The 17,359-nt window shown below is 41.2% G+C and overlaps 1 protein-coding gene across 5 annotated transcripts in view; it reads right to left on the reverse strand.

The window, feature by feature from the left end:
- Window positions 1-17,359, reverse strand: part of ZC3H12C (zinc finger CCCH-type containing 12C) — a 74,188-nt gene that overhangs the window by 35,742 nt on the left and 21,087 nt on the right. For 3 of the 5 annotated variants that reach the window (XM_045895092.3, XM_054512316.2, XM_064577486.1), the window contains exon 2: window positions 4,093-4,844. In XM_045895092.3, the coding sequence (XP_045751048.1) occupies window positions 4,093-4,844 (752 nt within the window). Of the gene's footprint in view, window positions 1-4,092; window positions 4,845-6,023; window positions 6,120-17,359 lie in introns of all 5 variants that reach the window. The other 2 variants (XM_054512317.2, XM_064577485.1) reach the window with 1 other exon arrangement.

The following is a 17,359-nucleotide window of genomic DNA, read 5'->3' on the forward strand; positions in this document are numbered from 1 at the left end:
TGGGTATTAATTACCTTTAATTCTCATAACAAGCCTGTAAGATAAGAATTCCCCTTTTTACAATCTGAAAAGGAAGGCTGGAGAGTTTTAACAACTTACTTAGAATCACAAAGGTGGTAGGTACATAGAGAACTCATTTTTTTTTAAAAGTCTACTTTGGTAATTTTAATAAAAATGCCCCTGACTTCCTACTTTTAATTTCTGTCTAAAGAATCATTTTCTATCAGTTCTATAGCTGGCATTTAAATGAAACTAAAAATATATTCATCTTATATATGGACTACTTCTGCCTGAGAGATGAGAAAGAAAATAAAATAGTATTCTATTCTTAACTCACCCCCATATTTACTTGCTATTTTAAACGTGATGTGTACAAATTTATTATATAATAGGTTTGCCTAACTTAGCATGAGTGGGCAATTAATTTTAAAAGTAAAAGCATGTTCTATTTTATGAGACATGAAATGGGTGAAATCCGTCTGCATTTTTTGTTAAATTAAGATTTTGAATCTGAAGTAGATAGGTATTTTTAAATGACTTTTTCCCCCTACTCTATGTAGATCTTATACATGGCAGGATATAAAAGTTTACTATGAATTTTCATGAGCTCTGGCACTTTCAGAGTTATGGACGTGGTACAACATTTTATTGTGACTGACAGTATAATGCTGCTAGAATAAAAATTTCCTGTCAACTTGTTCTGTCCTGAAATGCCTGGAGCACTTCAGTTTAAGTGTCAGATTAAAATATATGATGGCGAGAAGAACAGGCTCTGCGCTGTCCCACCGGTCCAGCAGGGGAAACGGGGTGGCGCCACAGGAGTGTGGGGGCAGAAGTTTGTTTTCCTAATTACTTAAGAATAGACTGTTCGCTTGCCTTCCTGATGCCATCTATTTTTGTAGCACAGGTTTCCCGTGCCTGATTTTCACCATGTGTGGTAAGTAGAGTTTAGAGTCTGACGTAAATTTTCAATGATTTCCAGTGGAAATCTTCACTTCCATTGGGAACTAGGTGTTAGTCATGGGAGTGGAGGTGAGGCTGATCCTACTGTGACATCATTTATCTAAATGACATCCATCTTAGAAATTCATTTCTGTGGGCTCCGAGTTTTAGAAATCTCATGCCCTTTTCCCCTTCCAAGGTCTGTTTGTGCTTGTCTAAAGGTGCATTTACCTCCAACGCCAAATACTCCACTGGTGCCTTTCGTGGTACCCCCTTCAGAACTCGGCTTCCAAAGTTCAACTGTCCCACGGTTACTGCCTTCCTCTTCCCTCTCCTGTGGACACGCTTTCCCTGTCCCCTTGGCGTAGACAGGCTCATTCTTAAACCCCAAATTAAACAAAATCCTCCCTCCCCCAACACTTCTTCCTCCTCTTTCTTCCCTTCCTCTGTCAACTTTCTAGAATACCGGTCTAGCTCTATTTCTTTCTTTTCTTTTCTTCTTTTTTTTTAAGTAGGCTCCATGCCCAGTGTGAGGCTTGAACTCACAACCCTGAGATCAAGAGTTACACACTCCTCCAACTGAGCCAGCCAGGCGCCCCTCTTCCTGCATTCCTGGACATCCCTGTAACTGGGCTTCTACCTTTCAGGCCATATGGCATTCCTGAAGACAGTGACTTCCTGGCTGTCATGTCCTCTGATCTTTTTCCAGTACTGCACACAGGATATTCTCTCCTTAAAGCCTTCTCTTCTTCCAGTCCTGATGGCATTTGTAGGTCCTTGGTTTTTCTAGCACTAGACTTTTTTTTTTTTTTTAAAGATTTTATTTATTTATTTGAGAGAGAGAGAGAATGAGAGACAGACAGCATGAGAAGGAGGAAGGTCAGAGGGAGAAGCAGACTCCCTGCCGAGCAGGGAGCCCGATGCGGGACTCGATCCTGGGACTCCAGGATCATGACCTGAGCCGAAGGCAGTCGCTTAACCAACTGAGCCACCCAGGCGCCCTAGCACTAGACTTTTTTCTAACCCTCGTGTTTTTCACACTATTCTTTCCCCTCCCGACCTGTAAATATCCGCATTTCATGCTGAATGATTTCTGGCACTGGCTATGCATCAAACTACCTTGGCACTTAAGAAACAGATTATCGTTTGGGCTCTACCATAGCCCCACTGATTCAGATTCTCCGAGCGTAGAGAGAAGGTGTATTTTTTTAACACTCCCCCTGGTGATTCTGATCTCTGCCTACAGGTATAGCTGTTCCTCCAGATCCTATTACCTTCCCCCATTACTCTCTCTCCTGGAGATTTCATGATGATTTGGCCTTACAAGTTATCACTCTGCTGAGGTAATTGTTCACTAGTTCTGGATTACAAGGGGAAAAAAAATCATTCTGTGGCTAAGTTTGGGAAAGACTGAACAAGAGAGAGGTTATTTTACTGAAAGACTTCCTGAGGCCATACATACGCTTCGTACCTCTAGGACACTCGAGGCCCTCTTCACTCCATCAGAAAGAATTGCATGCATCCAAACTGATCTCCTACCTCCTATGATCCACTTTAAGTGTCACTGCCAGGTTATCAGTCTAAGGCACAACTCTACTCTTACATCCTCTCCTCGAAAGTCTTCAGTTACCTTTGGATCAGGGTCAAGTTTAAATTCTCTAGCTTGTCACTCAAGGCCTCAAAAGGCCTGGCTTGAACCTCTATCAACTTGTTTCTATCTCTCATTATCTGATAAAAAGTGTACAGACTTCGAAGTCAGACGTGCTTGGGTTTGAATTATGCTTTACCTTGGGTAAGCAATTAATACCCTGCAAGTCTCATATGTGTATAAATGAAAGAAAGATAATACTGTTTCCACCTGAAAAGGTTATTTTGAGGATTATAAGTTGGTCCTTCTCATACCCCGGGTACAAGTCCTTACTCTCATCTGCTAAAAACCAGTGGCTCTCAAGTTTTAGTACATATTCTTATTAGCTGGGGTACTTGTAACAAAAGGTGATGCAGGAGCTACCCCTTGACCTGGACTCGGTAAGTCTGTGTGTGGAGTTGGCAGGTCTCTAGAACTGCACTGTCCTGTATGGTGGCCACTAGCTACAGGTGGTTACTGGACACTGGAAGTGTGGCTCGTCTGAATGGAGATGTGCTGTAAGTAAGATATCCAATTTTAAGACTTAATATCAAAAGAATAATGCAAAATATCGCATTATCGATTACATGTTGAAATGATATTTTGGCTCTATGAGTCTAAATAGAATATGTCATTCATATCAATCTTACCTGTTTAATTTTTTAATGTAGGTACCAGAAAATTTAAAATGATGCATGTGCCTACATCATATTTCTGTTGAACAGCACTGCTCTAGATGCTTCCCCAGATGATAGGAGGCTTCCCATGATGATACCTGTGGTAGATATCCTCAGATCACTAAGAAACAATGTATGAAATTCTAAGCTCTCTGGAAGAATTGACACCTTTACATATATTTATATCCCCCACAGTGCTCTGAACATTGTGGGTCATTAACTTTATACTAATTGCATTTAGAGGCACTTAAAATGTTGTTATCAAAATTCGTAAAAAGAATTTCATTAGGAGTTTTGCTTTTTTTTTTTTTTATCCCCAGTTCCTGAGGAGTTATTTCTGAATTTACATTTCTTAAGTGAAACAAAAGGAATCTGAAACTCTAACTTTGATTTGTTCCCAAAGCAATAAAAATATTTCTCTAAAAGAACTGGCGATTTTCCCTGTGGTTATTTGACTTGACACAGAAATAGACTATTTATTTATCTGACTAGATTCCAAAATTGTTGAGTATCATCCTGCTCAAGTTCTTCATTTAAAACCAGCGGTTAACACTCCCCCAGGAACGTGCGCTAATGTTTATGCCACAGTAATTGAGCCAGAGGAGGGGACAAAAAGAGGCTGGTCTGGAGAAAGAGGGTCTCTTCTTAAGGACAAATGGGCCGAGAATGGCCGACCGCCCTGGGGGCAGATTGAAAGAAAACTAAGAGAGACATCATCAGAAACCCGTAAGCCAATGCTGGGACGCGGGGTCATCTTGACCTTCCCGACTGTCAGAAGAGAAGCGGCCGCGACTCGAGGAGGGCCCTCCCGGGACCCCAAGGAGGAGCGACGCTCGCCGCACTCACCTCATTGCCACATTGCTCCCGTCGATGACCACCGGCCTCAGATTCTCGCCCTCGTCCGCGGCGCTCTCCTGCGTCGGGGACTCAGACCGCTGAGACTCCAGGGACGACGAGTCCCGCGGGACGCTGGCAGTGGGACTCGCCGTCTGCTCGGCCTCGCTCTTATTCCCGAGCTTGACGAGCTCCCCCAGGATGTCGTTGATCAGAGCGTCGGTACCGAGCTTATTAAGCACGAGCTGAACCTGTTCTTCCGAGTAGCCTAACTTCAGCGCGAACTCCAGTTTTGTTTGGTATTCTCGCACCACATCAGGGGGCTTCTTCGCTTCCTTGGACGCCGTCTGGGACTCCTCGGGTTTAAAGTCCTGCAGAATGTCGCTGCGTTTGAGTCTGTGGGGCTCTAAGCGGGGAGACCTACACAGTTGTCTGTGAGTCTTGGTTAGTAAGCATGGCTCTACGGAAACGCCTCTCAGGTGTTCGGGCTCATTGTCAGAATGTGTGCTTTCTTCCGAGTCGCCCGAACTCGTGTTCTCTTCAGACACCTCTTTTTCTTCCCTCCCGGAACTGACTTTATCCATCGTTGGCTTCTCTACCATTGACCAAGGTACAGGTGTACTTAAGTGGGGGTCAGTACTCTCCACATAAAGGTGGCCCAGGTCGTGCCCCAGATGATCCTTCAAGCCCATGAAGCTGTTTCGTGTACTTGACTCCACTTTGCTATTTTTTCTGTATTCCTGAATGCAAAGCACCCCGTATTCCTAGAGGAAAAAAAGCGTAAAACATTTAGAATTTTGTATTTACTGGTTCATTCCTGTTCCAGTAAAGAAGGTGAAAGAATATCGCCCGACCACCGAATATTCAACTTTGTGGTTCCTCTACATCTTCTCAGCCCTCGTTAACACCTTTGCCCCAGATAGGATCATGCCCTGTTTTTCAGATGAAGAAGTTAGGAAGTAGAATGCCATGCAATTTTTCCGAGGCAACAAAGAAAATAACTAGTGGAACTGGATTTTTTTTTTTTTTAACCCAGTTTTGCATGACTCCCAAAGCCGTGCTTTCCCCATTCTATCATGAGGCTTCTCACCCTTTCATGGAAGAGATCTTTCCACTGTCAGAAAGGCCAATGTTTCCAGACTGACACCTACGTTATTACCAAAAAGCATGTTCTAGATAAACTGTGATAGGTTACATACATTTTCTCTAAAAGAATTCATAAACATTTGTAAAGATTATTTTGAAGGGAAAGCCATATGGAAAGAAAGGCAAACGTTAACTTACTATAATTGGAAAACTGACATTAATTTGGATCAAGCTTAACAACAATCTAAAGACATTCCAGATATAATTTAGGTGGAGTGCTAAAAGAGCACAGTTCTACAACAGCCAACAAAGAACTAAATAATCACAAAGTGAATTATATTCCATTGAGGAGATGCATAGTTTTGCCCTAACAATCTTCATGTTGTGGATACAGAGCACAGTAACAGAAGACAAATTTTAATGTTATGTTACCCTTACTAAGTGTCAGGGACACTACCATCTATTTCATTCCAGGCGGAAAAAGTGCTTTTATTCTCTGTACATTTATAGAAAGCAGAGAAATGGTACAGTTCACAGAAAATTAACAGCAAATAAAGTACGTTGAATACGTGTTACCTTAATTTCCTGAATTTAACGTAAGAAAATACTTCTGTATCACATCAGATAATTAGTTACCCATTATCTGCATTTGGTTAAAAAGTCATCTTTTCTCACACTTTGCTTCCCCCCGCCCCAAGGAATACTTTCACTGTTTAAAACACTTTTGCTGTTTTGCTAATTTTCCTTAAAGTCTACTGGGTATTCATTATTCTTTCTATACCAGGAACAGGTTAACAGAATAAAATTTTCTGCTCTTGTGCTTTAGCATAAGGACTATATTCACACCAGTGGCTTACTTATTAAGGCGACTCTGGTGTTCTATCCAGGGGTAACATTAGTCAGGCGGTGGTGGCTGGATTTGAGACTAGTCATAAAACACCTCTTTAAATCATCTAAAAAAGAAAATTGCAAAAACATTTTATTCTAAAGCTCTTCAACATCTTATTTACACTAGAAAGGAGCTATTATATAAATGTTAAGAGAAAATGCTAAGTGTTTTTCTAAGAAGTCACACATTTGAATGCATCCTTGGTGAACTTATTAGAGAGGGGAGTATTTCTATAATGAAATAAATTATATTCAGCATGGTAAATACTAAAGACTAGAACATGGAATCTTTAGCTTGATAACACCACATTTAAAATTTCGTCAGTGTAGAACTCCTACACATTCTACAGGAGTTTCTTCAGGTTTTATCCCTTGAGAAGACAGATAACACTGTTCTCTTAATGTAGCGTTCGTTTATTAGTTTTAAAGCAACATCAAGCTCTCCTGGCTCCAGAACTGCTCAACTGATAAAAAGAAATACTCCTTAGCAGATGCTCCATTAGGGAGCTGTATCCATTTCAATTTTTTTTTTCTATTAATACGGATATGCATGAGCCCAATTATTTAGAATTAAAGGCAGGGATTTTGAAAGCAAATCTTTACACTTTGTGATTTATTAACTACTGTAATATACTGACACCATAATGCAAGTAACAAATCACAACAGAATCCTAATGAAGGGATACAGTTAAAAGAAAAATCTGCACTGTGGCCTTCGCAGAGCTCCCACCAAAAGTATCTTGAACAAGGAAAACCTATTGGAAGCTGGGCTGCCTGGCAACCAGAAGCTGGTTGCTAAGCTGCACTCTTTTAACACGCCATCATGAATGCTAGCACAGTGAAAGAATAATTTGGTATGAACAAAAGCCTATAAAAGAGACTGGGACTTAAGTGCGTCTGGTTTACCCTCCGAGAACAATGCAGCTGCCAAACCAATCTGGAAGCTCCGACATCATTGTTCCGTAAACCCCACAATCTGCTCCGACTGCAGGAAGTGTATTTAATGGGCAACATTTCTGATCTCCCCTGAAAAGTTTGGGTTTTGCAGAAGTGCTGTTGTGAGATAATTCTTCAAGATAATGACTCACTGACCAAATCCCTGACTTCAACTAGGAAATATTATTTTAATATCGGGCTGAAGTGTTTTCCTTTCGGACTGTTTCAAACAAGATGAACACTGCATGAAAACACAGCCACTGGGGAACATGGAAATGAAATGTTATGTTTAGAGAATAAGGGAAATTATTCTTAATTTTCACAGTTTTCAAAGAAACAAAACCAAATACTATAAAGTTTTTAAACTAAAAATTACCCACCCTAAGCAAGTATCTAAATCTTTCTGTATCACTTCAGTCTCATATAAAAAAAGTGTTCACGGTACTATGTAAATCGGCTCTCCTATATAATTTTATTATATAGCTATAATGATAAAATAGGGAGGAAAAATTAGATTATCAACATTTGCTTTTTATAATATTAAACCAGAGAAATATATACATGAATATATTTAGTGAATACCACACACCTTTAACTTGTAATTTACAATTCATCTAATTATAGATACTATGTAAGTAAAAAGTTTACAATAATTGGGCTAACATGATTTTTAATACTGATCTGCCCTACTTTAAAAAAAATTAACATCTAATTTGGTTAGGCACAATATTTTTTCTTCTAAGATACTCTGGTTGAACTCTTTCCCCACACTGACAGGCCTCTCTTCATGTTCCATACTTCACTGGTTACTTGAGAGGAAGTTACCCAATGTCATCTTGTCCTCAACAAGCAGTTAAACAATTATTTTCGGCTCCTACCCATCAACAGACTAAATATGAAATAGTACAAATACAGGCAAAGGAGTTCAGTCACCAGGCCTAGATCTTCTCTGTTACATAATCCAAATCTGAAATAACCTTACTTGTAGTAACCAGATGGGAAACATTTGGTTTTTAAAACTAATCTGAAGTACTTCCTTACCCACTTGAAATTAGTAAAAGATTGCCCTGACTTAACATGACACTTAAATTTTTTTCCCCCACAATATCTTGAAATCACTCAATAAAAAATTAAATGCCAGTCTTAAGATTTAAGAGCTGAAAAAAAGTATTTTCATAGGCTGCAGTACTTGTTAAAGTAATGTCATGTGTAAAACTTACAAGGAATTGTTATAAGAAATCCTAGGACAAGTAATAGTACAGGATCTTTATTTTTGCTCAGTGCCTTAAAAATGATCAATATAATGTTGAAAAAGATAGCAGACTCCAATAACATCACCGATTTATTATTACAGGTAAGGTAGAAAATACTTTTCTCCCTAACTTCTAAATCATTTATTAGACTTTTAAGTTTTGCATTTACTCAAATGCAAATGTATGTAAGTCATCTTTAAATTAATCAACTATTAACTAATAAGGATAATTTTCCTCATTTCATGAAGCAGCAGCATAGACAAAATTTCACACACAAAACAGGTCAGTGTTTATACTCCCATAGTTATCAAAAAAACTATCAAACTGCAAAAAATATGGCTTAACTTTTAAGCTTTCTATCAGGAATCCATTGTAATTGGCCTTTACACACTATATTCATGAACACAGAAAGCACTGGGCAAAAATATAATGGTCTGAACACAGATTTCTACACTTAACAAAACTAAAGATTCCCTCCAGATACTGTACTGGAAACTAAAATGATTTTTTCTGGCTAAAGGCCTAAGAAGTTAAAAAGTCAAATAATATTTGTTGAAAAAGACCCAAATTCTCATGCTAATTTTGTAGATGATGAAGTGTAACTGATTATTTTAATTGTCAAAAAGAAACTTTGTATTAGCTGAAGGCAGGCTTAGGATATGGTTATCTACTAGAAATTTGTTGTAGATATACAAATTCCCCCATTTGGTGAGATCTCTGAAAGTTCTCATTAGATGACTTGGATAATCCTTCACCTCAAATCCAGTCGGGGAAAAATTTTTTTTTTATTTCTGAAGAGCCTCATATTAATTAGGAATATTAGACCACAAAGTTGTTACATCAATTTGTTTGTTTGTAATGTAAAGTTACAATGCCATAAAGTGGGTTCTGGTTGTTATCCAAATGGTAATACCGTGAGAACAATGAAAATAAAATAATGAATATGTAATAAATACCTACTGCTGTAGTCTCTGTGTATTTAATTGCCATTGTATTTCCGGGAGTGCGGCTGTCTGCATCCCTCTGGCTAACAAAGGAAGGATGTCCCTTTGAACAGATTGGTTGATGCTCTGGGGCAACAGATGTCCTGCTGGAACTGCAGGAGGCCAGCAACTGGTGGCCTGCCCATCTTCTGAGAACTTTCAATAGACTCGTGCATGTGTTCACACAATAGGGCATGTGGTAGAAATGAAAACCTCTTTTTAACCCTTTATGCTCGCTCTTTCCCTCCCAACTTATAGATGAAAGTCTTTGTCTCCTCCTCCTCTCCCCATTACGGAACTCCTGAAAGCAGTTCTTGGAATGACACCTTCAATCTAATATTTGAAACTAATGCAGGGGGAAAATTTTTTAAAAAGGTGGGAGAAATTAGAAACTCTACGTGACTATCGAAACTGCTGACAAAGCAGATGAATGCTTAATCATCATATTTACAACAAGCTGTCTGAAACATCTACCTGTGTATCAATCCATCTCCCCTCAAGCTGGATTTTTAAGACAATGGAAAAAAAAAAACCCTATCCAATCTTACTTCCAGTTCACAGTGCCTAAGTCTGACAGTGACACTTGAAGAAACACAAGAATGTGATAAGATAAAACCCAAATTCATTGTTTATCAAAACATCAGGACGTGTCCGAACTCATCCTTCAGTACCAAATGACCCCATGCCATGCCTAACGCCTTGCAAATGTTCGTGAGGCTGTAATTATTTATGTGACTCCAGACATAAGTCTACAGAGAGAATTTTCTTGTATTTTGGCGCCAGGTAATCATTTGTAGCCTTCCACTGGAGGGGTTTCCTGTCTTTTACAGAGTTCAAATTAATTCTCTCAAGATTTAGCAAAGTTTAACTTGCAAGGCGTGAAGTAGCACAGATACTCACGTTAGCAGGAAAATACAAAGACATTGGTTTCTGTAGCGGCCTCAGCAGTAGCTCCTTAACCCAGTTTTAGCTGCAGACTTGCAGGCAGGCAGGCAGAACAATGAATGGCTGAACAGATGGAAATGGCAGTGTCTTTGCTTAACCTATCACCGAGTGGAGTAACAGCCAATCCTGGGCCAGAGAGCTCACAATGAGTTGGCCGGGCCGGTGCAAGCCAACCTCAGCACCCGGGGTCAGGTTCACAGGTTTCTCAGATAAGCAAGTTGATGTCATTCTCGGGGCCTGCCCCGGGCCGCATGTCGTGTTAACGAGGGCTGCGCTCCAGCAACAGGCCGGACAAAGCCGACCCGCCGACCCCCGGCAGCTGCTCGTGGGAGCCCCGTCATCAGGCGGCAGGCTGCCAACAAGAAACACCTGGCTCGGGCAGCCCCCGGCTTTTCCTCCTTGCTTTTCATGCGCGGAACAAAGAAGCCAGTTCTAGTTTCAAGTCCTAAGAGTCGCACGTTTCCAAAAAGTTGAGGCTATCCTCCCGTTCTATTGGCTTTTGGGTTTTGAGAAATAAAGGACATGAGGTGTGTCAAAGTAGCAATTCGCTACCGCAGTAATCCCTTTTCTTTAGTAAATGAGTCCGTAGTGAAATGGGACAGAGGGCTATAGTAAAACTATTTCCCTGGAAGCACCGGGAAATCCAAAGTATTCTTAGGTATGGGTTAATTTGTTGCAAGGCAATAAAATGAAAAAAAAAAAAAAAAGAGAGAGAGAGGTAATGAAAGTAAGACCGCAAGAGACAAAGGTTTAGGAGCTTACAGTTTTAGAAAGTTCACTAAGAGCATAGCGTAGGAAGAGAAAACAAGTGTGGTCCAACTGTGTCCTCTAAACTGCATCGTTAGACAAAACTATTAAACTTCAACCTAAGCCACCAGCACAGGCCACCTTATAGTATGCCCAATAGCAATGTAAAATTCTTTTATGATGGATTCTAGTTACTCGTCATTAAATAAAGGCTTTCATTACGTTCTAATATACAACATATTACACCTGTTAAAAGCATTTGATTTTTTTCATAAAATTTGTTCAGATGTAATACTCAAATTTCAGCTCAGGGACAAGTTAACTTTACGAAGAAGTAGTATGGTGGTGTTTTTTGAGGAATATAAAAAAATCGGTCCCCTCGGGGAGGAAGCTGCTTACCTCCCGATTTATGTCCAAAGTTCCAGACCGCAGTATTTATAATGCTAAGGACTACTGGCTTTTGAGGGCTGCGTAAGTTCCATCTCTAGTGGCCTCTGATTATTACAAAAGTTCAACCAAAATTTAAACACCATCAGGTGTTGTGTAGGGATCTCCCTGCTCAAGGAAAAGGAAAAAGACATCTATAGCTGTCCTACGACGTACTTTGGAGAAAGATCGCCGCCCCCCACCCACCCACACGGGCGTGCATCCACTCTTCATTCCAGTGCCCAAGAGAAGGGCGAAGGCGAGAGCAGCTTTTACGACTTTCTGATACAGGCTGAATTACGCAGGGCCCAGGCTTTTCCAAGATACAAGATTTGGGTAAAGCACCCCAAACCATCTAAATCAATCTCTCTTTACATATATACAAATACCGAGGATACTCACGATTAGGGTCCCTTGTGACTACTTGGGGAACAGGAGTATCTGTTGGGACTCCTGGCCGGTGGGGACTTAATTGTGAGCACTCACGTGTAAATGAGATTTTCCCCGTTTACAACACAAGAGGAAGAAGGCCTACTCTACATAGTTGAAATTTTTCAGTTATCTCACGGAAGAAAACATTCCTTATGTGTACTAAAAGCCTAAAAAAAAAAAAAATCACTGTTACCAGAAATAAAATAAAAATACAGAGTATGCTTTAGATCACCATTGGTCTGTATTTTTCCTCCAAAGAGATTAATCTTTTATGAAAGTATATCATTCCCAAAATGTTAGAAAATTTCAAACCTGTGAAAATATTTTTTAACTGAATGTCATTATTATTAGGTTTGCATGTCACACTAATTTCTAAAGCAAAACTGTTCTTTTTCGACCAAGGGTTGCAGGAATGTTTCTGCCTTGGTTAAGCCTATGGTCTGATGTCAGAAGCCCGTTAAAGATAAAGCATATCTAATATTACAGTTTATTGCAAATTATAAGGTGAATTACCCAGAATTCAAATTTTATGTCTTAGGTAAACATATGAACATAGAAATGAAGAGAGTTAAAATTTATTTTTTTTAAGTGGTGTGGTGGTATTTCTTTTTGAAATTTTATGAGTAAAAGGAGTGAAGAATATAAGTCAAGGCCAGTCAGACAGTGAGTAAATGTACTTCTTTTGGTAAAACTGAGTTTGTTTTAGTAACATAAAAATAAAACATATACATTAATGCAAAGTGATCCCAACAACTAAAACCTAATAAAACTTAAGCAACGCACTGATGAGATCAGAGACGGTGAGGTCAGTATTTACGAATTCATATTAAAACTTTTTTGTGTATAAAAAGTAAACTCTTTAGTATGAATTGCAAGTCTTCTCTTTTGCCCTGGGTTTTCTTCCCTTGCTACTATAGTTACTACTTTATAGCTTTAATTCGGGAGGAGGAGGAGGTATCTTCTCACTAATTCCAGCCACCGGTGAACACAAAGGAAAGAAAACTACCCAAGGGCTCAGCAGGAAGCCTGATCTCTAGCACTGGATTAAGCTTTTCTGCAAACAGCAAATAAAGGCAGTGATCTGAAAAAGCTAATCAGATCCTGCTGTGGTATTTAGACTACCTTGGTTGCTAGTATTGGATAATGTTAAGCACATTAAAACATCTGTAGGTGAAAGGCCCGGCTGGCTTCCCCAGTCACAGGCCCTGGTCCACTTCCCACCCTGGGCTGGGTGGGCACTGCAGTAGAGGGCCGAGCTCGGTGGGCTCTGAGGACAGGAGAAAACCAGGCAGTGTAGCAGGGTTCTGGGCGCACACGGACATCCGTCAGTGCCAATGGGTGTGTCTAATGTCAGGAGCTTCAACCACATGAGAGGACCTTGTACGTCCGCTGAAATTTGAACGTGAACACGTGGGCTTTGCCTCTGCTGTTGGGAATCAATTCTCTTCATCGCGGGTGACCCAAGCCCACTTCCTGGTACCTTTCTCTTAATATGGATTTGTTCCCCCGTTAATATACAATCTCTCCCGATCCCAACAATAACACCATGGAAGCAAAATTGTTCTATCAAATTTCCCCAACTGTCCCCCAAAGGTTGAAAGGTTAAAATTTCAGCAAAACCCTTTATTATTTTTGAGAATTAAAAAAAAGAACCAACAAAAACCCCAATTTATACCCACAGTGTAAGAGAATGGAGCAAAATCAATCAGGTACTAACATGTGAACAAAAGTGCCCCCGGGCAGGTTTTATTTCTCTTTTACGACAGGGTGAGCTCCTCCAAGAGCCCTCAGCTCTTTGCAGTGTTCCTGTAACCCCCTCCACGGAGGCTGCTGTCAGCCGCGGTGGGCTGAGGGAGCTCCAGCCTCTCTGGCCTCAGAGGCTCCTCCTGCGGGTCTCCCGCTCTGGCTTCAGCTTCCCCACTAGAGTGGCCTCCCTTGGTGCAACCCGCCCTCCGGCCTCTGCCCCCCCACTGGAGGATGACTTATCTGGTGGGTGAGTCTGGGAAGAGGAATTTTGTAAGCAAAGCCCGGCCCCTTTCCTCTGCACTTTTCTCTTTGGGATCTGCCCAGGCTGCCTTGCTCCCCAGCACTGCCTGAGATTGGGTGGTTAAAGCTTTCTAATTTGGAGGGTTCAACATCATTAAGCTCTTTAAGCTGGGCTCTTAAGTCACATCCTGCAATAGTTCCATCAGAAAAGAGCTATTTTGATGTCCATCTGCCTGGCTCCTTTGTCTATTTCTCAGGTGGTTCAGAACTAAGGCAGGAAAAACACCCCCTCGAACAACATTCAACAAAAATTTTGCTATAAAGAATTATTACGGAAAAAAAAGTGATAAAAACACTTACATAAATTAACTCTGATCAGACCACTTTTAAAACACATATGAAGGGAAAGGTTAAAAAAATAAAGAAAAAAATTCCGTAACAAAGAGGGAAGATAATGTTCCTCAAAATAAAAATTCTATGGGTCTGACGATCTTTCAGTGCCACATCACTAAGAGCAAATAAACCTCAATTCTCTTTAGGGTTCAGAGACAAACAGTAAATAAATCCACAAAAAGTTATTTCTTCCCAGTGCTCTAAAAAGAAAAACTTTTCTGCAGTCATTTTGTGGTAACATAACCCACAGCATAAGACTTCAATTATTTCCCAGTATTAACTTCCCATTCAGTATTTTTAAAAGTTCATTAAACAACTAAGTCTTTAGAAAGATGATCTTCAATTCTCATTAAACTTGTAAATAATCAAGGAATTTTAGAAAAGCGCAGAGAATATTAAGGACATCCTAAATGCCAATGAAGCAGGTTACTAGAACAGCTCATATATAAGGGAGGAAGGGAAAGAAAATTCATGAGGGAAAAAGGCCATAAATGATTCTAAAAGAGGTTTAAAAAGCACATGATATCATCCATATTAATAAAATACAGTAAACTGAAACTGAGGAAAAGCTGACCAAAAGTGAGTAATTTTATATAAAATACAGACAAGACATTCTCTGAATTCTAACAACTTAATGAGACTTTGCCTCTTGTAGTAATGGTAATACTGCCAACCTCATCGTCGAAGCCAAGTCAGAACTTAACTCTTCTCTCCTGATGCTGCGGACCTTTATGTCCCACGGTCTGTGCCATTCCTCGCCTTCTACCTGGTGTGTGCTCGTTTGCGTCCATCATGCTCTCTCTGGGCTGTGCATCCCAGCTGAAAGCCGAGGTCGGGCATGGGGGCTTGTTCTTTAGGCATTAAATTAGTCTACTTAGCAAACTAATTCAAACACTGCTTGGTCAGGAGCGTTGTGAAAAGAGAGACTGGCAGAGTCAGGCTAGAAAGAGCATCAGATAGATTACAAGAAAGCTCTATCAGGAGGTCTGTCTAGAAGAGCGTGTCAGAGAGTACTCTGTAAAGGAACAGGAAAGAAAAGCATGATACGCAGCAAGCGATACAAAAGCAACTACAAACCGACTATAACCCAAAGTTCTTTGTTAATTAGGAGTTCTATCTAAATTCTCATTGATAATCAAGAGAGTGCCTTACCTACCAATTCTTTCTAAGATGGCAAAATGAACTGCTTCAGTTAATACTCCCAGAGGCCCTCACAGCGGTGATTTTAAATTCCTGCACACGACTGGATTTAGACAACTGTCCTGGTGTGCAAGAAACGGAAAACCACTAAGAGGCCAATACGATGTGTGGTGGTGTTAGACAATGCTGAGTGAAATCAGCACAGAGGTTTATAACAATTTCTCTTTATAGCGTTCTGTTCATATCAGAGGGCGACGTAATAATTTCAGTAGGAAATTTAGCTTTCTGAGCACTGAGGACAAGATTCCTTCCAAATACAAATCACCATATACTATCATAAGTTAAATTTAGAACGTGAATAATTCTAAACAAATGCCAACACCATTCGCTTGTAAACTCGAACAAGGCGGGATGCCTGGGTCTTGTTTCCTGATGTGTCTCCAGGACCCTGCAAAGTGCCTGCCACACAGCAGGTATTTAGCAGGTATGTGCTAAATCAGTGACGGCATGTCCATACCTGGGTCAAAATCCCTTTTCCAGATTTATTTGCTCTTCCCTTCACATAACTTACATCCTACCCAAACACGAGTATTTACAGCAGTGCTTTATTTGGTTGTCATCTGGGGAGATTTAAAATACACCAATGCCAGAGTCTCATACCTAGAGATGTTTATTTTTGGACTGGCCATAGGCCAAGTGAGTCTAATGTGTACCCAAGTTTAAGAAGACCAGTGACTTACAGGATCTTTCTTCTAAAATACCTTTTTCTCCACGGCTTCACTTATTAAAACCCTACCCACTATTACCGAAGATTCAGCGAAGACCCCTCCGTCAGGAAGCCTTCCCTGGAACACGGTTAAATTTGTCTTCGGATTATTGGAGTTTTGCACAGGGCCGGGCACAAGGCCAGGACTTGATAAATGTCTGAGTGGTGGGTAATTCTGGGAGCAGAGCACACAGAAAGGCAATAAATATTTATGGAGAGAATGATGTGTGGTTGGTCCTCATTATTTGCAGATTCTGTATTTGCAGATTGGCCTACTTGTAAAAATGCATTTGTAACCTCCAAACTAATACTTGCTTCAGAGTCATCCTGTGGACTGTGCAGAGAGGCGAAACATCGGAGTGGCCCGAGGACACATTCCAGCTGAGGCTGAACACAGTGAGCCTTCGCCTCCTTGCCGAAGCTCTCATACTGTAAACACGTGTCCTAAAAAGTACCATCTAGCGATACGTCTTCCGCATTTTGTGCTTTCTGCTGGCGCACGTGCTGTTTACCTGGCCCCCAAGCCCAGCCCTGAGATGCTGGCCAGTGTTGGTAAGTGCGAGAAGGCCGCGGGGTGCCTCACGGAGAGCAGACGCGTGCCAGGTGAGCCTTGCGGGCAGGAGATGGGGCGCTGCCGGCTGGGAGTTCGGCATCCATGCATCAACAGTACGACATAAGGTGTCTTTAAACAGCAACACGCGTACAACAAGGTCATGTGTTGATCGGGCCGTGAAAATGTCGACTCGAGGCTCACAGACACGGACTCCTGTACGTTCTCTGGGAGCCACGGGTCAGTATTTGCAGCAACTTCATAGAACAGAACTACAGTGAAAAACAAGAGTTGGGTGTCATTTCTCCCTCTCTTCAGAACTCTTAGAGAGCTTACTTGTAATTTTTAATACCAGTTTCACTCAGCATCGGGCACCTCCTAGGGGCCAGGGGCTGGGGATACAGCAGGAACGAAGCAAGTCCCTTTCTGTCACCAAGCTCACCGCGTACTGGGGCGGGGGGGAGACAGAATCTGAGCGACACATCCGTGTCAGGCGACGGTGAGTGCGACAAAGAAACTCTGGGTCAGGGGAGGCTTCTCTGATGAGGTGACGTGTGCGGAGACCTGGAGGAAGCAAAGGAGATGTGCACAGGAAGAGGGAGGACTACGTATGAAGCCCTGACAGGTGAGTGTGTCTGTGGAACAGCCACGTGGCCAGCCACGCTGGTGGCAAATGAGCAGGGGGAGCAGTGATAAGATGGAAGGCAGGAGGGCAGTCTCAGGAGAAGCCAGGTCATGTGGGCTCTGA

Source organism: Mirounga angustirostris, unplaced genomic scaffold (genome assembly GCF_029215605.1).
Source record: "Mirounga angustirostris isolate CCGP_5_RB_7025 unplaced genomic scaffold, mMirAng1.0.hap1 SCAF_13, whole genome shotgun sequence".
Taxonomy (NCBI): Eukaryota; Metazoa; Chordata; class Mammalia; order Carnivora; family Phocidae; genus Mirounga; species Mirounga angustirostris.